Source organism: Ambystoma mexicanum, chromosome 3p (assembly GCF_040938575.1).
Source record: "Ambystoma mexicanum isolate Mex_15411 chromosome 3p, UKY_AmexF1_1, whole genome shotgun sequence".
Taxonomy (NCBI): Eukaryota; Metazoa; Chordata; class Amphibia; order Caudata; family Ambystomatidae; genus Ambystoma; species Ambystoma mexicanum.
Window position 1 is genome coordinate 1,010,430,945 of NC_090925.1, and position 25,665 is coordinate 1,010,456,609.

The window sequence follows — 25,665 nt, forward strand, 5'->3', positions numbered from 1 at the left end:
CAGCGGCGTTTTTGAAATGGCCTGTGCTCTTTGTGGTGCAATCTTCCTTCCGTATTGGGATATGAGCTGACCAATGTAAAGTACCTGTTCCTGACAGTACTGTAACTTTTCCTTGTCTACCTTGTAACCCTTTTCAGACAATATTGTCAGCATCTTCAATGAGTCCTCTCTGCATCTTCTTTCGTTTGTGCTGCAAATTATGTCATCAACATACTGCAACACTGTGCTTTCCACTTCAATGTTACCCAAGTCCATCTGTATTACTCTGTTGAAGATTGAGGGTGACTCGCAGTACCCTTGTGGCAATATGGTGTGTTTCCACTTTGTGTTTCTGTAAGTGAAGCTTGTCAGATCTTGTGAGTCTGGGTGCAGGGGTATTGAGAAAAAGGCATTTTTGAGGTCTATCACTGTAAATCGTGATGCCTCTGCTGGAATGCCGCACAATATTGTGGCCGGGTTTGCTGCTATGGGGTATTCTGCTTCCACTATGTTGTTCAAAGGCCTGAGGTCCTGTATGAAGCGCCAAGACCCCCCTTTAGCTTTGCGCACTGGGTATACAGCTGTGTTAGATGGTGATTCTGATGGTACCAATATGCCATTATTTATAAGGGCCGTTATTGTTTCATATATGCCCTCATCTGCCTCTTTTGATAGTGGGTAGTGTTTCACTCTGGGGAGTATTGCACCTTTCTTCAATTTTATTCTTACTCCCACTATGCTTTTTATGCACCCCGCGTCATAGGGACTAGTAGTCCATAATGATGTTGGTACCTTTGCCATATCCTCCTCAAAGAAGGGAACTGGGGTGGATGTGGGTGCTTCAAGTGCCATTGCAATTTTCTGTGCCACTTGTTTGTACGTCACTCTTAGCCATATTTCTACACTCATCATAAACACCATTTCACCTTCTTCCTTTTCTTCTGAGAAGAGCTCCTCATCTGACACCTGGGTGAGTCTACATCCCTCTGCTAGTGCTATCACTGCCCTCCATGCTCTTCCTTCTCTGTCTTGGGCATGTACTGCAATGTAATCGGCAGTTGCTATAATGCTCTCTATGTTCACTGAAATCACTTTTCCTTCTGGTTCATTGGCTGGTGTTTCTGGTCTAAACAAATAGGCTGCTGGCCTCCTCCAGATCTTTCCTTCTGTTCCTGGCATCCATGCAAATGCCATGTCTGTCCCGTACTGGAACAGTTCACCATCTACTGGCTCAGCCCTAATCACTGTCTGTCTACAGTATGCTTGCATAATTTGTCGTGCAGTGAGCATGTTAATTCCTGGAGTGGAGCAAATTATGCCGTCCTCCGTAAAGGAGATCATCATATTCAACCTGCTTATTATGTCTCTCCCCAGTATATTTACTGGTGAGGCCCTAGAATATAAAAGTGGGACTGACATGTCATAATCCCCTATTGATAAGGGAATGTTATCAGTAAAGGGAACCAACCCCCTAGCCCCAGAGAATCCTTGGGTGTTCATGGCTTCACCTGACATCTTAAATTTACCTTCCCTTATGCAAGACCGGGTCGCCCCGGTGTCAACAAGGAATGATAATTTTTTGTCACCTATCGTTACCTCTATGCGTGGTTCCTCTGCACTATTAGGTGTTACCGACAGGATGGGACACACCAAGGCCGTCTGTGGGCTGTCCTATTGAGGGTATAATGATTGACCATTTCCTGTGTAAGGGTTGTGTCCCAGGACCGTCACCCTTCCCAGTTGTGTTTGATGTAGTTGTGTATTGGTAGAGCTTATGTTATGGTCTTGGATTTGGGCAGGTTGCTGTACTTGGGGTTGTTGTGTTATCGCTACCTGTTGTGGCAGTGAATATGTCTTTGGCTGTTGTTGTGTTACTAGTTGTTGCTGCCCATTTCCCTGTTGCAATGCCTGCTGTTGCTGGATGCCCTGCTGTTCCTGTGTGGGCCCTTGTTGTCCCTGTTCACTCCATGATGGTGTGCCTGGTCTCAGTCTACACGTGCGTGACATGTGCCCTACTAATCCACAAATCCAACACACCGGTGGTTCCCTGTTCTGCCATGGAAAGCTTCCTGGGTTGTCCTGGTATACTAGTTGCCCGGTGGGGTAAAAGTTTCTAAGTCCTCCCCCCTGCTGTTGTGTGTTATATCCGTATTCTCTCCCCCTCATTATTCCTCCCCTTCCCCTGTTGTAATTATAATACCCAGCTCCTGGCGTTGAGTATCCTCCTCCCATGTTAGTCGTGTATGGTTGGAGTGGCGGCAGCTGTTGTGTTAGTCTGTGATGATTGTATTTGGGAGGGACCTTGTGCAGCTACTACTTGTGTGGGGTTTTGAGTCATTGTTGCAGGTGTAGTTATTAGTGCACCTTCCATCGTGTATTTAGTTTTTTTCTGTACTAATTTAGCCTCTTCCGTTTTTCTATCCTTCTTTTTGTTTCATTTTTTCTTGCCATGTCCTACAATGATGCACTATTGTCAGTTGTATTTCTGGCCATGCTTTTGCTTCCATCCCCACTACTTTCTTCAGTTGTTTCTGGACTGCTTCTGGGAGCCCTTGTACTAGTATATGATAGAATATTGCTGGTGTCTTGTCCCATTGTTCTCTAGTTTCCATGCGCCACTTCTCTTGAATTTCCTGGATATAATCCACAGGATCTTCGTTCTCACGCATCTTGCGTGAGGTAATTGCTCCTATGTCTGATGTGTCTGGGTACTGTACCCTCAGTGCCTGCCATAATGCATGTCTGCAGTTTACGAATGGTGCCTCATCGTGTGATGTGTTTGTTATTGTGACCCCGGGGAAGCCTGCTCTCTTCCAGATGTCATCTGCTGCATCCCCTAATATTGATATTAGAAGGCCCTTTACATCCCCCACTGCAGTGTGTTTTTCCATTTCATATATCAATTTTCCCGCACCTCCACTTAATGATGGGAGCCTGCACTTTATATTTTCCTTGTCTGCATGCTTCCAGGGGACGTATTGTGGTCTAACCCCTCCCCTCTCCAGAAGTGGCATTAGGTTGTGTCCTGGTTGGCCCTTTGGGTCCCACACAATCGAATCCGTACACCCCTCCTCTTCTTCCCTGTCTTCTACATCGTCAATGGGGTCCATATTTCCCCTGCTCGTAACTGTTTCTCCTCTAGCTCTTCCCTTTCTTTTATCATTTCCTTTATTTAATGTGGGCGTGTGTATTCGTTCTCCCTGCCTGCGTCCAGGGAGGTCTCTAAGCCTACCTGCATAGGGTGTCAGTTCGTGTGGGAAGGGCGCGAGTTTAGATGGGCATGTTGCACGTAATGAGTGTGAGGTAGTGGAGCATGTGGGACGGGATGGTGACGGTGTGGCTGCACGTGTCTGCCTTTCCGCTATTCCTTGCTCTTCCTCCTCACTTCCCTCCAGTTCTTCCTTTCTCCTGCAGATCCATGGTGATTCTCCATTTGTCCGGGTGATATATAATTTATCTAAGCTTTCCCTTTCACGGTCTCTCCCTTCCTTCTCCTTCCTCACTGCAAAAGTCCTCCATTAATGGCAACCCCAATCTGTCTTTTTCCCCCTAATCGTTACTGTTTTTAAGTCTATTAGATCCGTTCCTCCATTGTCTTCTTTGCCAATTACTTCCCTTTGTGCTGCTGTTGTTGCTACTTCTGTGTCTCTGTATACATACCTCCTAACTTCACTCCCCCTCTCCTTCTCTTTCCCCTTCATTTTTCTCCGCTATTTCTCTACCAATTTCTTCTTTTCTTTTTCAATTCCTCCATTACTTCAATACTCATCTTTTCCATTATCCTTTCTTCTTCTTTCTTCCTTTCCCATCCCGCTCTTTCCCGCTCTAATATACCCTCTATCATCCTCCCTTCTTCGTATTTCCTTGTCGTTTCTGATAGTAATATCCTTCTCCATATTTCCTTTTCTTTCTCTTCTTCCTCCCTTTTCTTGTCACGCAGTGCTGCTCTTGATACCTTTTCTGCTACTGCCTTCACCCTTTCTGCTTCTCTTTTTCTCCTCAGTTCGTTCCCTCATTTTGTCCAACTCATTCTTGCTTTCTTTCCTTTCCCGTGCTCTTTCCTCTCTCTCTCGAGCTGCTTGATCAGTGTATTCTGCTCATCCCTTAATTCTGCTAATCGTTCTTCCAAAATCTCTTCCTTCTGTCGTAACAGCTCTTCCCCCTTTCTTTTCCCCTCTTCCCCTTTCCTTTCACTCTTCCTGGTGTTGTCCTCGTCCATTTTCCTTACTACCTCCTCCTCTTCTTCTGTTAATGAACCTCGTAATTTTAATAATACCCGCGCAGCTACCCACTCATCCTGTCCTATTCCTGCGATCTGCTCTTCGCCAATCCCCCCCCTTCCCCTGCTGGCATTTTCGTGCGAGCTGATCCCGTCGTGCTACTCTGCTCCCTTCCTGTGTGGCTACCTGTGGCTGTAAATGGTGGCGGGCTGTATGCCGGGTTCGAGTACCCCTCAGCCGCCCTTAATTGAACCATGTCTCGTAGTTCTGTTAAAGGATATAACCCCCCTTCCTCCTTTTTCACTACCTTCGCTAGGGGTGTATCGTCGCTCTGTTCCTTTTTTATTTCCTTTTCGTTTATGTTGTTACTCTTTATTCCTCCATCTTCTCCGTTCCCGAGTTCTGTGTGCCTTCACTCTTTTTCCCCATTCTCTCCTTCCTCCTTAATCTTCTCTTCTTCCGTTGGTTCCCCCATAATAAACATTCCGTTTGGTCCTGGTCGGGACCCTTGGAACATCCTCCATAAGTTAAACACCTCCACGTGGTGCATCAACTTCTTCCCCTTGTATGTGTTATGCAGATGGTTTAATAGTGAATGTTGGGTATATGGATCGAAACTGCCATTAGGCGGCCATGGTGTCGTCATTTTGTTGTCCGTCCCCTGTGTCCATTCTATGCTGTATTTGATCAGTTTCTCCCTATGGGGTGACAGTGTTTTACATATGTGCTGTAGCGGGGTAGTGAGGGTGTTCCCCCACCCTCCCGATCCTGCCCCGTATGACATAGTAGCGCTTCACTTTTTATCCTTCCCTTATTTGATAGCGGTTATCTTTACTAACAGTTTACACTATACAGCCTTAGATCTTTACCTGGCCCCGTAAGTTTGGGGACTTGCGATAGTCCGCTAAGGAAAATTAGTAAAATATAGCAGTTACATTTGTATATTCTTTTCTTTCTTTTCTTCCTTTACCAAACACCTTTACGGCCCCCTGCGGCCGAGGCGCACGTAGCCCCCTGCGGCTGCGTGCCCCTTGTGACGTTCTTATACAGCCGTCCCACTTTCACTTGCTCCTCCTCCCCTTTCTACACTTGCCGTGGCCGGCGTTCTCCGTGCGCAGCCACGTCCCCCTTTTCACCTTTCCCCCGATCAGCTCATTACCGTTTACCTCCGTTTCCACTCCCTTACCACAACTCTCTTCCCCACCACTCTCAGAAAGAAAGATGCCTTGTGCTCGAGATATCCTATGAAAGCCCTACTGGTGACGTTGCCGATCTCTTCAAACTACTGGTTCTTCATATGTTTTTAAAAGTTCAAAATACGCTTACAATCTACCCCCGTTAACCCCACAGCTGTCTTCCTGTCACACCTGGAACAAGGTAATCAACAATATAATCGGATTGCGCACGCTGCCTCGCCCGCGTGTGATACGCCCTTCGACAGGAGGGCTTAACCAGCCAATTATCTTCCGTATTGGGCAACCAGCTAGCTACCGCCTACAGGGAAACGTCATCTATCTATCGAGTTTCCTGCTCGATCAATAGGGATCCTCATCTACTCATTGATCAATAATTACCAAATCGTAAGAAACCGCACACACACCCTTACACGTGGTCGCGACCTAGGCCAATCGGTGTCTACGTGAAGTTTTCGTGCTCCGCCCCCTTCTCTCCCGTAACGGACTGCTCTCGCACTTGTCCAGCTACCATTCATTGCACCGTCAACACTAATTTATCAAACCTTTGCCGCGCACCTGTGCAACACCTCCCGCCTCCCGTATTCAATTCCTCCCCCCTCCCTCACAATTTCACATTGCTTGGTGTGCGTGGCATACTCACCAAGTTCTCTTGATGTGGGGCCGCTCGACTGCGTGCACCCCTCCAAGCGGCTCGCCACCTCCCCTCGTCTGGACCACGTCTGGACACTCGCCAACCGCGGGCGGGATACTTCTCAACCGGCTCCCAAAGGCCAATATCCGGATTGCGCTGTCCGGTCTTCTCGCAGTTCCGCGATGGTCCTGTAGTCCTCAAAAGGGGGCAGCGGCAGATGGGGCCGCGCCGCCGGGCCTCCTCGCAACGGGAGTACTCTGAAAAATAAAATAAAAAGCAGACCTCAAACAGATCTCAGCAGTGCCTCCAACTTGTCGGGGGGAGATTCTCCCGGGGTCGGCTGGGCCGTCCGCGGACCTCCGGGCAGGGAGGCCCTAACTCCTCCCGTATATCCCAAAAAATGAGTATGAGACACACGCAAGAAGCAAGGTGATTCTGCTGTTTATTAAACAAAAACGGCAGGGATGGGTCAAGGATCGTACGCGTCCGTCCTGACACACTCCCTCTAATCGTGGGGCTCGCAGGCCCTTTTTACCTTAGTATGACGCGCTACTTGCGTCACCTGGGAAAGTTAGCAAAAAACCTATCGCCACTCTGGATTGGCTCCTCGAGTGGTAGGGTTAGTATAGCATACGTATAGAAAGCGTTATTAGTGGTCGAGGGTTAGTCAAGTGGTATACTTGGGTTGTCCCTTCAATTGATACATGAAAATTGTTACATGAAGACCCCTGAGGATTGGTCAATGTTAATGGCGTCAGTGATAAGAGCCCCATGTTCTGATTGGTCCACTCGCGAGCCCCCCAGTCTGGGACCATCGCTGTTCCCAGCTCGCGGTGCACCGGTCATTTGCAACAATGTATCACTATGGGTATGTGCAGACAATGTGAGGATTTATTCATATGCTGGCAGGCAGACTACTCCCACCGCCGCAGATGTCCATTGAGTCGCTTAATTATATCTGCCTGTGTCTTGAAACGTGGGATCCAGGCGCCTCCCTCCTCCTGGGCCTGGCACCCTATCAGGTTCGGCTTGGTCACGTGAGGTGAGACCGTGGTTGAGGCAGAATTCTGCACAATTAATATTGCATTTTCCACTTGCTCATTCAATGTTCATGGAAGCTCTTGCTTGCGGCCTACTTGGGCCTGGTGCATAGGTGGAACCGTTTGATACACAGGCGCTTTAGGTTATGGTATCATCTTGCTTTATCCCCAGTATCGTGTCTTCGTTCTATTTCTCATTGTGATGCATGGGTTTAGGAGAAGCGTGAGCAAGCATTTTAGATGAGTTCATTGTGCGTCTTGCGTTTCTGCATTTCGAAAAGCCTATGTGAAAAATAATAAAGATGCGTGTCAGTGGGTGTGTCCGTCACCCACGTCATAGCACTGAATATGTTCTTCGTGTGGATTGGTGTGGGAGTGTCCAGTGTGCATGTTTTCACGGGTGTGCAGACCGTTGGTTAGGTCGTCATGGCATCTCTAACGATGTGTTGATTTAGTGTTGGATGGTTCAGTCGAGTCCATCCATGCCGCAGGTGTCGGCATGGGCAGGGCAGGCTGGTGGGCAGGCGGGTGGGCACATCCGTATGTTCCTGTACCAGGGTATTTGGTCGTCTGGTAGATGGGCAAACTCCTCTCGTGGCGGGTGCCTGGGCCGTGATCCTCTAGGCCAGGGGTGTGAGGGGATTGGTGGGAGCCTTTTGTTCCATTCTCCCACTTCATCCCGCTTACCTCCGGCACGGGAAGTCCTTCCGCAGCAGTTCCCCGGACAGGGGAATGCAGTGTGCCCAAGGGAACTCCGGCGTCCTCCAGCACCTCTGCCAAATCCGGGTTCAGTTCGTGGATCACCCAGTTTCTTAAAGAAACGGACGTTTCGGGTGATGGCAGATCTTCCATCCAAGGCCGTCACCATGGACCCCTTTACGGTTACCACGTCCAATGGCTCCGGCTCATAGGGGAGCGAGAGCTTCCCATGGGGGTGTCGGTTGCGAATGAGCACCTCGTCTCCCGGTTCCAGCCGCTGGGGGCGAAGACCCCTTCGCAAGTTCTCCTGGTCAATCCTGACCTGCCTGTCGGCCTCAACCTGGTGGTTGTCCATCGCTCCCGGACCTCTGGCAGTAGGCCCCGGGGACATCGCCTGAACAGAGCCTCCGCAGGGGCTACCCCCGTGGAGGCATGTGGGGTGGTGCGGTACACCCGCAGGAATTGGTATAGGCCTCGTTGGAGTGGCTGCCCTTGTCCCTGGGCAATCCTGAAGGTCTTATTGAGTGTCCGCATCAGTCTTTCAGCGTCACCATTAGCTCGGGGCCACAGCGGGGATATCTTCCTGTGCTGAATCCCGCAGCTCTCCATGAACTCCAAGAACCGCTCACTTTGGAATGGCGACCCATTGTCCGAGCACAGAGTGAGGGGAAAACCATGTGCCGCAAACACCTTCTCCACGGCCACGACCACGTGCTCGAAGGCCACCGACTCCACAAACTCCACCTCCGGGTATCGTGAGTACTCCTCAACGATTACGAGAAAGTGGGTGCCTACGGACGTCGACCCAAAGTCCGCATGGACGACCTCCCTGGGCCGGGTCCCACGGGGCATCGCCTCAATGGCCGGGTCTCGTTGTACGGGAGACGCCGCCTGGCACCACACACAGGCGGCAACAAAGTCATCTAAGTCATCTACCCTTCTCTCCAGTTCCGGGAACCAGACCTTCAGCCGCAGTCTCGCCTTGGTCTTGGCGGCGCCCTGATGTCCATGGTGGGCCAAGGTGATTACCTCCTTTATCTTGGATTGGGGGACCACTATGCGATCACCTTGGAGCAGGAGACCCGATTCCGAGAAGGACAGCTCGTCCTTGACCTTCCACAATTGCTCGAGCCGTGTCCTGGCCTCCTGGGTCCGCCCCGCCAGAGCCTCCAAGATGGACTTCCAGGAGCCGTGCTGCATTGAGTGCTTTAGGATCTGGAAGCACTCGTCCTCGGCCGCGGCAGCCTCCAGCTCCGACAGGGGCATTGCATTCGGCGTGGCCCCCTCCATCACCGTTCGAACGTGGTCGTCGGCCTCCTCCGCACAGGTGTCGTACTCCTCTCCCCTGCGCACTCCAGGATGCCGGGAGAGGTAGTCCGCTGCGTTGTTGGCCCCTGGCCGATACACCAGGGTAACTCCATACTCAAGCAAGGCAAGCATCCACCTCTCAATCCTAGCCAAGGGGTTCGAGGATGACCCAGCCAGAATGGGAAGCAGGGGCTTGTGGTCTATTACCACGGTCACTGGACGCCCCAAGACAGAGTCAAATATGTCTGCAACCCCAGAGGACCGCCAGTGCCTCCCGCTCGATCTGGGAGTATCGTTGCTCCGTTTCCGACAGCGCCTTGCTGGCGTATGCCACTGGGCGGACGCTCCCGTCCTGGTCCACCTGAGTCAATACAGCCCCCAGGCCGAACGGACTAGAGTCCACAATGATCTCTGACGCCAGCGCCGGGTCGAAAAACGCCATGGTGTCCTCTGCTGTTAAGGCGCTCTTAATGTCCTCAAAGGCCAACTGCTCAAGTGGACCCCACTGCCAGATCGACTCCTTCTTCGTCAACGCCCTGAACGGCTCGGACCTCGAAGCGAGATTTTGAATGAAGCGCCCACAGTATGTCACCATACCAAGGAAGCTCCTCACGTCGGACACCGACTCGGGGGCTGCGCCTTCTTAATGTCTTGGACCTTCCTCGGATCGGGCGACACCCCCCCCCCTCCTTGAACACGAACCCGAAGAATTCGATGGAGGGGCGCAGGAACTCACATTTGTCCCTATGAAGGGTGAGGCCCAGCGACTGCAGCCTCTCAAAAGTCTTTCCAAGCCTCCTCAGATGGTCCACCTCTGTCCTAGCGAACACCAGAATATCATTGCTGATATTAAGGACACCCTCCAGATCTGCTAGGGCACCCCGTATAATGTTCTGAAATACTTCTGCACCCGTTGACACCCCAAAACTCAACCTCTTGTACCTGTATAGCCCACGGTGGGTGGTAAACGTTATGCACCGGGACTCGGGGTGGAGGACAACCTGATGATATCCTGCTCGTAGGTCTAACTTGGAGAAGAAACGGGCCCTTTGTACTTCAGAGATAATGTCATCGATGGTAGGGGTGAGATGCCGCTCCCTCTTGATGGCCTTGTTGGGCAGCCTCATGTCCACACAAATCCGGACAGAGTCAGGTTGTTTAGGTTTTCTAGCCACAACAATAGGGGACACCCAGGGCGTCGGGCCCTCGACCTTCTCGATAATGTCCAGACTCACCAGGTTGTCTAACTCCTTGTCCACCTGCTCCCTCAGATGGAACTGTACGGAGTCATCAATGTGCAGCCTGACCGGGTCACCGGTCATCTTTTCAATGCCGTTGAAGAGGGCAGCGTACTTATCAAGGAGGTCATTGATGTCCTCCAAGTACACAGAGTATGCAAAACAGACAATTCCGAGAGCCTCGGCAGCAGCACAGCTTAGGAGAGTGTTGTTACTCACAGGGGTCACGTAGAACCGAGCCCTGATCCGGGAGCCCTTCTGCTCCACACTTGCCACGAAGGCACCGTCCAGCGGTATTGGTTGTAGTCCTCCAAAAGCGAATATGCGGGCTCTCGCCGTAGCCAAGTCCAGGGGCGGGTCAAGGGCGTCATAGTGTCCCCTAGCCATTACATTGACCGAAGCCCCCGTGTCCACCAGCACCGGGACCGGAGAGTGGTTCACCTCCACCACACACCTCGGCTGCCTCCTGCTCTTCCCCTTCAGGACTCCCACACTCGAAACAAAGAAGATCTTCTCTTCCTCTTCTTCATCTGCCTCGTCCACCTGGGCCTCCTCTTCACCTTGGTCTACCTGGGCCACATTTGGTGGTCGGCTCTGGCGCGGAGTCCACGTCCGGGCCGGACTTCTCGGTACCATCACGGGCAGGGCCGCCTTGCACACTCTAGAGAAATGGTCAGGCAGGCCGCACCTGCCACATGTTCTTGCTGCTGCCGGGCACTCCGCTAGGTGGGGAAGGTCATAGCCACACTTCTGGCACGACTCCCCTGATCTTCCTGCTCTGTCCCGGGGTCCTCCGCCAGGCCTTCTCATTCCTCTGCCGCCTCGCCACACAGCACACACCTCCTCCGACTTTATTGAGCGGGACCCCGCCTCAATCTTGCTTGCGCGAGCCTCTGCCACCTCATGACATCGGCCCAGTTCCAATATGCGGGGCAGAGTGATGCCCGGCCCTCTCAGGACCTGCCTCCTGAGCTTGCCGGAGGAACACGCCTGAATCAGCATCGTGTGCATCATGTCCTCCGCGTCCCCCCATGCACAACCCAGGGAGAGGCGGCGCAGGCGACCAGAAAAGGTGTCCAGTGTCTCCTCGTCCTTTTGTTTGGCCGACAGCATAACAAATCTCCACGCTGGCAAGGGGCAGAAAGTGCGCAAGGAGCACCGCATTGGCTGCATCATAGGATTGGTCCACCGGAGTAAGCGACTCAAAGATTTCCTGGACCACAGGCCCCGCCGAGTACAGCATAGTGGCCACCATGCTGTCGTCGTCCGTCACCTGAGCAGCCCTGAAATGCATGTCAAGGCGGCCAACCCACCTCCTCCACCGGGGCCCCATGCTGGAAGGTGGGCCCGATGCTTCAAATTCGGGGATGGGTTGCAGGGCAGCCTGGGCTCGTGCCTGAGCCATGACAGGGAGTCCTTGCTGAGCACCTGGCTGTGCCACCGGTAGCACCTGGGGTACAGGAGCCTGAACACCTACTTGCGGGGGCAGCTGTAGAGCCGCCGCTAGTTGTTGAACTGGAAGCACTGGGGGCTGCAAGGCCTGCTGATGTTGTGCCGCTTGGCCACCGTCCTGAGGAAGCTGTGCGGCTACGGCGGCCTCACCTCCTGATCATTAATGTCACTCATGGGCTTGAGCGCACAGGCACCCCCACCTAGTGTCCTGAGGGCCGCAACTCAACCACCCACCACCATGCCATCAAAACCTCCCCCCCTCTTCCAGGCACAGCAACAGTCCAACCTGGGGGAGAGGCGGTGGTGACTTGTCCCTCGCTCACCTGGGACAGCTTCCAGCCACAAGACCAATGGAAGAGTAGAAGACACCCACTGCAGCCATCCTCGTGATGATGAAGGGGACAAAGAAGAAGCCACAGCGTCCTGATGATGAAGGGGACAAAGAAAAACGCTGTGTTTCCACCTTGCCGTAGTCCACAGGGGTGTGGATGTTCCAAAAATTAAGCTACAACTGTGGAGTGGACTAAACAGGCCCTGCCATGTTAGTCCTTCCCCTAGCTTTCACTCGACGTAGGAGTCCCAAAACTGGAGTAAAATTCACAAACCAGGCATGGGCGTGCAGGGTAGTCTGCCTGCAAGCAGAATATCAAAAAATTAGACCTGGATCACCTTCACCCTCCAAACCGGACGCTGATGAAGTTCCACGGCCTCAGAGACAAAATGGCTGCCAGCCGCGTGTACGATCCGCAGCCACGGCGAGAAACGAAACATCCGAACGTTCCGTTTCAAGGAAAAAATTCCAGAATGCCTTCACCACCGGGCCCGGGCATCCGTTAACACTCGTCGCCACTGTTGGAGTTTGTCCTTTGCCCCATGCGTGCCCGCAAGCCACACAGCTCACACGTCCTTTCAGTTCGGGCTTCCCGGTCGCTCTGATGCGGCCGGGAACGCCCCGTTTATTTATGCAGCACGCAGCGGCGTGCAACGTCATGCCGCTGCGTGCACTTCCCTCACGGGGCAGCGCCACACGCACTATCGCTTTAATGGCCATATAGTTAGGGATGTCGATGTCTGGGGGAGTGGTCGGGGGTGAGTCCGGACGACGACCTGGTGCTTGGGTCGGGCACGAGCAGTGTACTTCATATTTGAATCCCAGTTCAGTCTTTGACCGCTCCTCACAATGCCAGCCATGGTTTGTGAGGCTATTCCGACTGCGCATGCGTTATAGAACACGCGACCGAGACATGTGTAACCCATAGGCCACGGGTTCACATTGTAGAAGGACACTTTGCTTTTCTTTTTTGAGGTCCATTACATGAGTGCCCCGTTGCAAAACAGTGTCGCCTATTGTTAGTGGCAATTCCGTTTTTGGTTTGCTCTTTATAAATAATCATTATTATGATGACAGTGTGTGCTAGCACAGCCGCTATTCTTCGTTCTGGGAATCGACCTTGCAATAGCAAACAACTTCCGGAAACACAGACCACAACTTACTCGAACTTGGTAAAGCTAACTTGGCTCACCCGAGCCGTGTTTGAGCGTTTGATTTGGTACTGCGTCATGCCTGATTAATCAGTCTTCTGTGCGCTGTAATGAAAATGTATTTATATAGATGTTATTACCCCTTTTTAAATGGTATTGGATGTAACGGTCTCTGAAGGATGAAAGTCTAAGGCAGCCCTGTACGGGTTTAAAACTGAACAAGTCCAGGGTGCCCTCATGTCGGAGACGGCACTTAATTTGTGAACTCTGGTCTCTGGTTGGGAGCGAGGCTTGAATCTTGCTTTCATGCCCGCCTCCCCATCCCATAACGAATAAATGGCCTCATTGCATGTTTGCCGTGTTCAGTCCCAAACATAGGGTGAAAATAAGTGAAAAAAGCATCACCATGCACAAATATGATGATATTAATGTACACTACTCCCTCTTCTAGCTAGAGAATCAATATTTCAAACCTCTTTATGGTGTACATTTGTGTTGTGGGTTAGTGTAAACGTGCCTAAGCTATGCACCACTACACAATGGCCTCTGTCACAGGATCTTCTGAAAGCCAAAATCGTTTACTGCCTAAAATACATAACTTTTCAAGTGTTGTCATGGTAACTCCCAAAATAAAGCTGCTGCATGTCTGTTGTGCGTTTTCTCCAGGGACTGGGTACTGAATCCAAAATAGGTTAGGTAGAGGTCAGGTTGTCTCTTTGCTCACCTAACAGCTATAGTGAACTGGGGCTATTGCATTCAAATAAAATAATGTGCTCCATGTTTTCGTATGTGTTAGCTCTGCAGCATTCTTAAAATGCTAGAATCCCTATCTTTAATATGAGCAAACAAGAAGAAAGAGTAGAAATCCTTTATCTTGTGCCAAACAATAGTTTAATTACGCTTAGTATCTTGCTTTATATGAATGAGCAAAAAAAGAGGTGATGGCTGGAAGGTTCAGAATTAATCTTAACCACTGGCAATGCTCTGGGCAACCCTCCAGACCACCGTTCTTCGCCTGCCAAGCCATTACAGAAGGGAAAGACCATATACAAATCAGGCTTGGCCCCACCCCAAAAGGGGCAGTCCAGCCGAACTGCTAGGCCACATCCCTTCTGCACGAGACCACAAGCATCCCCAAACATGTGGTCTCTAGGCCCAGCAGGCACGGGTATGTCCAGACGTGGGTCCCCTGCCTGTTGGGCCTAGAGACCCAAGCTACTCCTCACTGATGAGCCCCAACAAGGGCGAAACATGTTTGGGGATGTTTGTTGTCTCATGCAGAAGGGATGTGGCCTAGCAGTTTGGACTGGACTGCCCCTTTTGGGGTGGGGCCAAGCCTGATTTGCATATGGTCTTTCCCCTTCTGTAATGGCTTGGCAGGCGAAGAACGGTGGTCTGGAGGGTTGCCCAGAGCATTGCCAGTGGTTAACATTCATTCTAAACCTTCCAGCCATCACCTCTTTGTTTTTGCTTTATATGAATGAGTTTTGGCAGGGTTTTGACAATTAACTGATTTCATCCTTTTACTGGATATTTGGCTTTTCTCAAAGTTTTTAGTGCATAGATTTATAAACCTCCACACGTGTTTTCCCGTCAATTATCGGTGACGGTTCTTCGCGAGGAATAAGCCTGAGGTTTGGCTTTTTTTCTTAACTTGTGTTGGGCTTTTGAGCGTTGAGTGACCCTTAGGTTTGGTGTTTGCATTAAGATTTGTGCTGTTGTTCACTCGCCTCTGCTCCTGCTTATATATAGCTCAACTTTTTTATTAACCTTTTAATACTGCTGTGCTCGTCTCGCTTGTGAAAGGAATAGCGTCACGGCATAACCTGGGTTAAAAGCCAAATTTCCTGTAAAAGGAAGAAATAAGTTAATTGTCAAAACCCTGCAAAAACGAATTAATCTAAAGCAAGATACTAAAGTGTAAGTGTCATTAAACTATTGTTTGGCGCAAGATTAAGGATTTCTACTCTTTCTTCTGGTTTGCTAATGTATCTTTCTGTTCAGCCTCAGAAAAAGAAATCCAGATGCTGCCTCTCAATTCTTAGTTAAACTATACTAATACCCAAATAACAGGTTCGTCAGTAGTTGCGATAAGGTTCAAATATCACAAACAACTTTTGTATCTTTAGTATGAATTGTTGTGCTGGTTGGTGGAGAAGGGGTGAGGGCCAATGAAACAGATATGCAGTCAGGATGTTTCCCTTCTGATCTTTGGGTCCCTATTTAGGCAGCTTCATAAGGAATGTAGAAAGCAGCCAAATAAAGCGAACAGGACATTTGAAGTTCCATAGTTGGGTGACTAAATTGTGGTCTAGGTCAGGATCTCTGGTGCTTTCGGCTGGCATGGAAGTTTCAGATGAATTAACCAGAGCTGCTGTTCAATGCTGCACTTCAGTACATAGTCGTCCTTATAGCTGCAAATGGCCATCTCCTTTTTTGCACCTAGCGAGGTGTAGAATTTCTGTGGTGTGACTAGTAAGTTGCAGTCCCATACCTTATTCTAATGCAGTATTTCTAACTGCTCCCATCAGCACAGCATGCATTGTATAATGCCCTTATGGTTATGACCCACTACTTTAAACCAGTAGAACAACCAATGAGATGACTGCACAACGTCCAATGCTGGCATGGTTCATATAGACTCCTCATGATTTGCCCCACTGGGTTCTGCCGGGCTGTACCTCTGCCCCCCACCTCCCCCCAAACGATCAAACTGTAATTGAACAGTGAGTCTGGTGTGGTTACTCGCCTGAGGAAGACGCTGGCTATATGCAGAAACGCACACATCCTGGGAGTCCAGGGCACCCCTGTAGCATATCTGGCATTTTGCCATCTGCCGAGTTCTGGGCATCAGAGCTTGTGGGGAAAAGTCACAACACGGGTACAACCAGGCAGTGTTTGGAAATAAGGGAATGGATCCAATGAAGAGCAGTGCAGAGGGAGAAAAAAAGGGACACCCCACAGTGCACACGACCACCGAATATTCTCACGAAGACGGTCTGGAATTGCAACGAAGTAGTCAGCTCCCCTGGTAGCCTACACTTCCTCTCCAGGTAATCGCTGAATACAATTACTGTTGATATCAGTAGCCACCATTATTAGAGTGCTCCCCGCAAACTGCATTGTCTTTTGCTGCACTGGGGTATAGAATCATGCCGAGCATGAAAAAGAGGCTCACGTTTGCGACTTTCAATTCATAAATTAAACGCAGTCTATATGTGGGGGGCTCGTTTTTAGAGGGGTGCACTCTGTCAACATTGTTTTTACATTGTTTAAAACTACCAGCTTCACAGTGGCAAAAGATCATAACTAGCCCACACTTTCCAAGTAAACTGGCTTATCCCGCTGGCTCGCAGATTGACCTTGGCACTGGCTTACTTAGAGGTTCCCATTGCATCAATGTAGGGAGGGAGAAAGGCAAATGCAGATTTTCAAACCTGAAACCTCCTGGGCACACTCATGGACACGCAAGCATGTGCACAAGCACACACACCACACAAACATCTTCCTACACGCACAACTACCTACCATCTCCCTCCTCGCGCACCTACCCGCCGTCTCCCTCCTCGCGCACCTACCCGCCGTCTCCCTCCTCGCGCACCTACCCGCCGTCTCCCTCCTCGCGCACCTACCCGCCGTCTCCCTCCTCGCGCACCTACCCGCCGTCTCCCTCCTCGCGCACCTACCCGCCGTTTCGCCCTGCGCACACCTACGCGCCGTCTCCCCGTGCGCCTACGCGCCGTCTCCCCCTCACACCCACGCAGTCTCCCTCATCATGAACCCTCCATCTCCTCACTCGCACACCTACCCGCCATCTCCCCCTCGCAAACCCACCCATTCTCTCCCTCCACACGTCAGCTCCTCCCTCACCCATGCGCACACGCACTTAAAACTTTTTAAAATACCATACTTGCTTTTACAGTAAGGTGGGTGTTTGGCATCTTTCCAGAATGTATTAAACGTTTTGACTGGAGTAGAACGGCAGGCTTTGGTATTGCCTTTGGGGGAGGGTAGATGTCTTTCACTCCTGCAGCATTAGATGAGCACAAATGGAAAATGCTTTTATTATATTTTGTAATACTTAGTCAACGTATTTGCTTCTATGTAGAAAACTTAATGTAATTGCCAAGGTATTTCCAATGACCGAAATTTTGCTTGGGTGTATTGCAGTGCAGGCTACTTGTGGTGTTTCAGGGGGGCATGCAGCAGGTGCAACCTGAAAGGTGTAATGACCAGTGGACCACACCACGACCCACTCAAGCCTCATCAATGATTACTTATTTTCGTAATTTGGTTGACGGAAAACTTTGCAAACCTAAAAAATCTTTTCAATAGAGCAGGTCCCTCCACTGTGGTGGAGCATGGCCTAATTACCAGTTCTCCAGAATGGTTCCCACACAGGTACTACAACCAGCTTTTAGCTCACATACCTTTCACAGAAGAGAAATATCCATGTGCATATTGTCTGGTTCTACCTACAAGGATAGTCCACCACCAAAAGAGGCATGCCTTTCTGGTTGGGACCAGACCGAGAGGTAGCAGACGCTTCTAAGTGAGGAACCATTACCGAGAACAGGTTATTAGGCCATTTTGTTCATGGTAGAGGAGACTCCCACAAATTTGGTAAGTATGTTATTGGGATTTGTACCATGCACCACTGCCCTTTGCATCGGGGGTGGTCTCCAGGCGTTCCAGCAGATCTGAAAGAGTGGCAGGTTTTGGTTAGTTGAAAGGTAATATTGCAGTGCTAGTGCATTTATATGGAGGTTGCAGATCGGAAGTGCCCTGAGCTCTGCGTGCACTTAGTCTTTCTAGTTGTGAAGTGTAGGCAGCATCAAGGGCTTCGTATTCAGAGGGGTGGCCTTGTGCTTGTAGCCAGGGGCTGAGAATGTCAGTTTGAGTTAGAGATGTAAAAATGTGGTGTTCAAAATCTAGGGAGAGTCTTTTCTATGCCGCGAGTGGCTGTTTTGCATGTTCTGTAATGAGTGCTGTGGGGAGAAATTGAGTGATAGGCAAAGAGTTGGGGTCGTCTTGCGGGTATCCATAGTGCTTTCAGGTTGCTGGGCTTGCTGTCGGTTGGATTGTAATAGGCGTTTAACTTTTTGTGGTTGGTGTGTGAAGGTCTCCTTTGTTGTGGTTTCCATGTTCTGGGCTACAGGGAGGTGCTCTCATTGTGTGTGTATATAGGACTTGCGATGCAATATGTTTTTTCTTCCAAATTCATTTCAAAATCAATGGCAACACATCCTCGCAGTTCTACGTGAACTGTCTGCATTTCATCTTGTGTGGGCCTGTTGGTTATTCTACTGGTGTCTATTAGCTGCTCGGCACCTGAGGGCTATTGCTGCGGTAGTAAATGCTGCAGTGCTGAGCAGTTAATATATCAAATCTAAATTCTCGTAAGGCAGGTGTCTGCAACATTTGGCTCTCCAGATGTTTGGGGCTGTACCTCCCATCAGCTCCAGACCTTATAGCAAACGGTGAGGGATAATGGGAGTAACAGTTCAAAACATCTGCAGAGTCGGAGGTTGACTACACTGGTGGAACATTCCAACTTTCTAAGTATGAGAGTAATAGGGCCTGGCCCTATGTTTTTACAACCTTTTGGAGTGAAAGATCTACAACGCACATGAGGTCAGTAGTGGAGCCATAAGTAAACATGGTACATTACCTGAATCTCAAATTGAACGTGTAAGCTAATTTAGAAAAGTTCACAACCTCCTGTTAAGCAACAATTACTGTTATGTCGCCTCTTTACGTGTAAAATCTAGTTGTTTTTTTCTGCCATGAATTGATCCGACTAATTACGAAGCCTGCCCAGTGGTCGAAGTGCTCCCTGCTGGTCTGCAACCGCTGCCCACAAACCATATCCCTGCTTCCCTCCCACACAGTCCAAACCCCCAAGCAAACACACCTTCTATTTATGGGAATGTGCAGCGCACTAAAGTGCAAGCGTCAACTTCTTCCTACACTTTTATTTTAAAACTAAACCATTCCAGAACGGTTTCTTTTTAAAATAAAAGTATAGGAACAGTGAAACTTTAAAATAAAAAGTATGGAAGCACCGCTCACACCCACTTCGACCTCTGAGCCTGCCTCATTTTAGCCCCTGCTTGTTTCTTGGCTAGCCTTTCAATGCAAACTCGAACCCCTGCCACCGTTCCTTCCTCATTCAAATCTGCTATCGATTCTATAATCCTAAAATCGAGTTTACAGCCTTCTCCGTTTAGTGATTTGGGACGATTCATTTCCAAGGGCCGCGCTGTGTAAAGTTTTAAAACTCATTCGGTTAACTTTCCCCAGACATCAATTTTAGAGTCTAAAAACTCGTTGCATTCTTGGCCGCACGCATCCGTGAAACGAGATTATCTGACCTCCGCTGTTTAAAGCCTCAGCAATACCGTCATCCACAAACTTTAAAAAAAACCAAAAAAAACGGACATAGCCACTAGACAAGAACATGTGAACTCCACAGCCTTCTCAATAGCGCAGCGCTCTATTACCATGCATGGGACGCGCCAAACACATTACGCGAGGCTCGGGTGCACGCGTTCCCAAACGTGCATCGAACCTGTTCCGAGCGCTGGGCTCTCTGACTGAACCAGTACTCGCTGGATTAAACAGAAACCCGGGTTTCTCCAGGTAGGAGTAGCAGGTCTTTCTGCTTTCAAAGGCGCCTGCAAATAACAAAGATCGGGGCGGGAGCCTCTGCGCGGGGGGGGGGAGGGGCCCCGCAGCGTCTTGTCTGTGGGGGCACAGGCAGGTCAGGGGGGGAGGGAGAAGCGAAGGGAAGTTCAGAGTAGGCCATGCTACGTAGAAGCTGGCAGGACGTGGCATGTCTCCCTGGGGCCCGGTGCAGGTGAAGCGACGGGGCCAAGCAGGTACTAACGCTCTCTTCCTCTTTGTCTGTCCAAGTGCAGAGGCGGCCACCTTGCTGAGAATGGAGCAGACCAAGACGCTGGCATCTAACGCACAGGTGAGTGACCACCCCTGGGGGTTCCGATCTCACGTGAATGATGAAACTCCCCCCCCCCCCCCCCAACCCCCAAATGCAGCAAGTGCTATAGGGAATGGCAGGTCAGTTTGGTTTGTCACCCGAACATCACGGTTTTATTACCCATCCTTCATTCACCACATGATTTCTAGCATTGATTGGTTAGTCCAAATGGATTAATTGAAGATACCTGAGATTACATCTATGAGTTTGTTCCTTAAATAAAACCCAGGATTCGGAAAGTGGTGTATGTGGAGGACATGGAGTAGTCTGGCCGCGCTAACGTGAAACGAGTTTGCAGGTGTCAGCCCAGCACCTGTTCATTTTGCCCATTTGGAGCACAGTGCCACTGTGGTCCTAATGGACAAAATTAAGTGTCCAAAATTAAAATATTGTCACGCGTGGCAAAAGGCACATGGGAGAGCATTTTGATGGTGATAACAAACTACTCGAGACGAAGTGAGAATGCATGCTTAAATACATTGGCAACTGCCAAGTGACGTTTCCCAAACTGCTGCTTATTCTTAAGGTGTTGGAGCCGACTATTGCCGCTCGCGATATCCGGCTCAGTTTTGGGCTGACTGCACAAAATAAAAAACACGCTAACCTGGCTCCCTAGCCTTACAGACTAACAGATGAATTAACAATCACCCAACACAAATAAATAATTCAAATTCATCACTTCCGGTCCCTTGCTCTCTCAACCTTCAATCCTGCTTTCACCCATCTTCTCCCAGAGGTTACGCTTCTCCTTCAATACCTCTTCCCCCCCTTTGTACCCCCGGGGGTAGCCTGTTCGTGCAAAGAGCACTACCCACCCTCCTTACCGCGATAATTATCCTTCGGCTTCAACCAACCATAATTTAACCAAGGTGGAGTTTTGGAAAGCGTGACTCCCTCACTCCTGCGCACTTCTTTTTTTGGTTGTTTACTGTGTCAGGCCTGCAGCCTAAGTCCTGGTTTGTCAAGGAAACCAACTCCGGGGTTCCCGATTATTTAGAAGATTTGTGGGGTTGACAAACTGTGGACCTGTAGGGCGCTGGTAGGATAAGGTGGTCCGGTGGTTGCTGTTAGGCAGGTTACTCAGATATATGGACGAGTCAGGTTTTTGTCATTATTAAGGTAGTTTATTCCTTGGTTAGTAAGCACCAATGAAAAACATCATTATAGGCATAAATGACAGTTTTGACATGTTGATTCGTTACACAGCGACGCGCGTTTCGACCCAAGTCTTTTTCAAGGCCAATTGAGTTAGGGGGTGAGCTTCGAGGTGCTATAGGCTGGTCCTCCCATGTATGGGTGCCAGGAGGCTGGATAGCCGTTCTTCGGACGGGTCCGGCGGTTTACATAGCACCAAACCGCCGGACCAGGCCGAAGAACGGCTATCCAGCCTCCTGGCACCCATACATGGGAGGACTAGCCTACAGCACCTTGAAGCTCATCCCCTAACTCAATTGGCCTTGAAAAAGACTTGGGTCGAAACGCGCGTCGGCTGTGTAACGAATCAACATGTCAAAACTGTCATTTATGCCTACAATGATGTTTTTCATTGGTGCTTAGTAACCAAGGAAAAAACAACCTTAATAATGACAAAAACCTGACTCGTCCATATATCTGAGTAACCTGCCTAACAGCAACCACCGGACCACCTTATCCTACCAGCGCCCTACAGGTCCACAGTTTGTCAACCTCACAAATCATCATATAACCAACCGTTTGCCAGGCACCAGAAAAACACTCCCCAGAGGTGTTCTTTCTGCCCCACCCCACCCTTGTAATCTTCCTTTCGAGGGGATTGGGTGCTCCGACGTATTCCATATCTATGACCGTAATCACCACAGATGTGCTGCTTTGGAAAACTGTCTGCGTCCTGCGTCGATGACGTCGATGCACCGTCCTCGGACCTCCTCCAATGGCCGACGTCACTGGATGTTCTAAGTAGGACGCATGACGCCCATAGCCTCAGTTATGTTTTTTCCGTGAACGTGTTCGCTTCGAGAATCTCGGTACGCCTCGACTCTTTGGAGTTTCTGCTGTTCATCTCGGTTCTTCGAACCTGTTGGTTTGTGAAGTTATTCTTCGTGAAGATGTCTACCTCGTCTTCCACACCGCGTCCGGGTTTTAAGAAGTGCGGGGACTGTGGGTCCAAGATGTCGGTCACGGACTCGCACGACGCCTTCCTCTGGTGCCTCGGGGAGGCCCATGACACGGATGACTGTCGACTGCCAGTCGCTCACGTCGAAAGCCTTGCGGTAGCGAACAAGAAGTTATCAGTAGGTAAGGTGTCCAAGCCCCGGAAGTCGAGGTGTGTGGGGCTTTCGTCGTAAGACTTGAGGGGCGACTCTCCGCGTCGTCGTCGGAAGTCCAGTGGGTCTCGGTCCCGGAGTCGGTCTCGCCACTCCTCTGCCTGTTCGAGGCACTCCCAGAAGCGCCGTCATCGTTCGCCTTCCCCGTCCTCATCCGAGGTTCCCGACTTCGGCAGGTCGCTTACCCCACCAAGCATGCGACACCGGAGGAATGGGCTTCCTTCAGGAATAAAATGTTGGCGATTCTCGAATCGCAGGGCACTGTCCCGTCCGCGCCTCCGAGTGGGGTCGGTCGTGATCAGCCGAGAGACGCCGCTCGCATGCCTTCGGGCTCGGGTGGTCGTCGCGATTCGCGGGAAAGGTCCCGCTCGGACAAGGGGAATCGTTCTCCGCATGCCCGGTCCAGATCCCGGTCCGCGACGCGCTCGAGACCGCGTGAACCTGTGATTTCTTCGAGGAAGACATCGAAGCCTGTGGCGCCGAGGTCGTCGACGGACTCTCTAGGCTCTGCCTCCGAGGAAGTCAAGGGACACGCTCGGGGCTCCGCCTTCGAGGCCTGTGTCGACGCCGATTCTCTCGGCCCCGATTCACTCGACGCCTTTCGGGGCTGTCGACGGGGGTACCGCATGGCTCGGGGGAACCACCTAGGAAGGCTCTGGCCAAGGTCAAGCATGGCTTTGGTTCCAGTTCTGTGCCTTCTTACCGTCATTTGGAATTCATTTCAGAGGTGGATGAGGGCTCTGATGATGGCATGGTGCCTGACACGGTGCCTGACGAGATTCTCTTGGGCCATAGTCAGTTTGAGGACCTGAGGCAGTCCCTGCATGATGCTAGTGGGCTGGACACCTCTCGGGAGGTGGAGTTTTGTAGGCCTGAGCCTGGCACTCATGCAGATTCTTCGTACCAGCGACTTATGTCACGGGTCACAGAGTACTTAGGATGGTCTGCTCCCCCAGGGGAGTTTAAGGATGAACTTACGGATATCCTCGACATTGGTCCACCAACTGACCCGGTACTGCCATTCCATATGGCTCTGCAAAGAAGGTTGGCAGCGGCTTGGACTGCTCCAGAGAGTCTCCCGGCAGTGAGCAAGTCTTTGCCGCGAAAATACCGCCCAGCCAGTAGTGACCCCTGCTACTTGTCCAAGCACCCTACTCAGGAGAGTTTGGTGGTGCAAGCGGCTACGGCGCCGGCAAAGCAGGCGTCGTACCCTACCATCCCTCCTGATCGGGACGACAAGCATTTTGACGGCTGGGCGAAGAGTGTTTTCTGCAGGGGGTATGGCGCTTCAGGCGGCCAACTCCATTTGTGCCTTGCCTCGTTTCATGCACACTCTGTGGAGCTGTGTTTCCTTGGCAGCTGAACATCATCCCGAAGGGGATGAACGGGATGGTTTCCTTGCCATGGTTCAGGATGCCAAGGATGCTATGTGTGTGGCCGTTCAGTCTGGTTTGGACATGGCAGATTGCGTCAGCCGGTCCATGGCGGCGGGCACCGTGATGCGCAGGTTTGCGTGGTTGCGGAAGTCAGGGTTTGCTCCTGATGTGCAGGCCCAGCTCCTCAACATGCCCTTTGACGGGGAACATCTGTTTGGCAGCAAGGCTGACGAGAGCCTTGAGAGGTTGCAGACCTCCAAAGCTGCAGCGAAGTCGTTGGGCGCTGCAGTTTGACAACCTCTGCCTTTTCGTCCTAGGGGACAGCAATGGATGGGAGGGTCCTTTCATTATTACTCATCCTTTGGTAAAGTGAGAGGAGCTGCCAGTCAAAGGGGCCACCGTAGGAGTGCCAGTGGGGGGAAAACAAGGTACTCGAAGTGCCAAGGACGCTCGGGCTGTTGCCTCTTTGCCCTCAGGCAACGCCGCAGCCGCTTCAGCTCAGTCATGAGGCCATGTCCTATGGTTTGCTGGTTGGGGGAAGGCTGGCGCAGCATCTTGCAGAGTGGCGCCCCATTACTTCAGATGTGTGGGTTCTGGAGAGCATAACCCACGGCTACTGTCTTCCTTTCCGGCAGAGGCTTCAAGACAATCCACCGGGGAATCTCTTTGAAGAGTCCGGATCCGTTCCTTGCGCAGGAAATTCAATCCCTGCTGGAGAAAGGCGCCATAGAACTGGTGCCTGTAGCGGAGTGGAACAAGGGATGGTGTTCCCCTTATTTTTTGATTTCCAAGAAAGACGGGGGATTGAGACCCATCATGGACTTGCGCGTTTGGAACAAACTCCTCAGGAAGGACAAGTTCAAGATGGTTACTCTTTCTCAAGTCCTCCAGGCCCTTCAACTTCAGGACTGGTTGGTGTCTCTCGACCTCAAGGATGCTTATTTTCATGTGCCGATCCATCCGAAGCACAAGAAATACCTGAGGTTTGCGGTTGGCGACTCGCACTTTCAGTTTCGGGTCTTGCCGTTCGGATTGACCTCCGCCCGAGGGTCTTCACCAAGCTCATGGTAGTGGTGGCAGCGCACCTCAGGAAAGGGGGAATTCACGTCTACCCCTACCTGGACGATTGGTTGATCAGGGCGCGCTCTCCCGAGCAAGTCCTGTATCATCTGTCAGTCACCTGCCACTCCCTCCACAAGCTGGGCTTCTCCCTAAACTTAAAGAAGTCCCATTTGACACCAACTCAGAGGCTCCAGTACATTGGAGCAGTGCTCGGAACGTCCCTGGGGCAGTGTTTTCCTCCCCAGGTGAGGGCTCATCACATTCAGCAGATGGTGCACAAGTTTCACTCAAGCTCCAGCGGTCTCAATCCTCCGGCAGGATGTCGGACCCTGTTCAGGTGCCGTCTTCAGTCGCACAGGACCTTGTGTGGTGGGCTGATGAAGGCAATCTGATGAGGGGGGGGGGGGCTCCATTTTGGCTGCCCTGGCCGGAGGTAACGATCGTGACGGACACATCCGTCACGGGATGGGGAGCTCATGCTAACGAGTTGACAGTCAGCGGTCGTTGGTCTCCGTCGGAGTCCAGACTCCATATCAATATGTTGGAGCTAAGGGCCGTCGGGCTAGCCCTGAAGGCTTTTCTGCCGACTGTGCGGGGAAAGAATGTCCTGATCCTGACGGACAACACGGTGGGCATGCACTACCTTAACAAAAAGGGGGGGGGGCAGGGTCACTTCCTCTGT

The 25,665-nt window shown here is 51.0% G+C and overlaps 1 protein-coding gene across 5 annotated transcripts in view; it reads left to right on the plus strand.

The window, feature by feature from the left end:
• Nucleotides 1-25,665, plus strand: part of SGK2 (serum/glucocorticoid regulated kinase 2) — a 536,387-nt gene that overhangs the window by 217,369 nt on the left and 293,353 nt on the right. For 3 of the 5 annotated variants that reach the window (XM_069652333.1, XM_069652335.1, XM_069652337.1), the window contains exon 3: nucleotides 20,161-20,221. The exons of 1 other annotated variant lie outside the window; for it this stretch is intronic. In XM_069652333.1, the coding sequence (XP_069508434.1) occupies nucleotides 20,186-20,221 (36 nt within the window). In that variant the 5' untranslated portion in view covers nucleotides 20,161-20,185. The remainder of the gene's footprint in view (nucleotides 1-20,160; nucleotides 20,222-25,665) is intronic. One more of the 5 variants, XM_069652336.1, reaches the window with a different exon arrangement.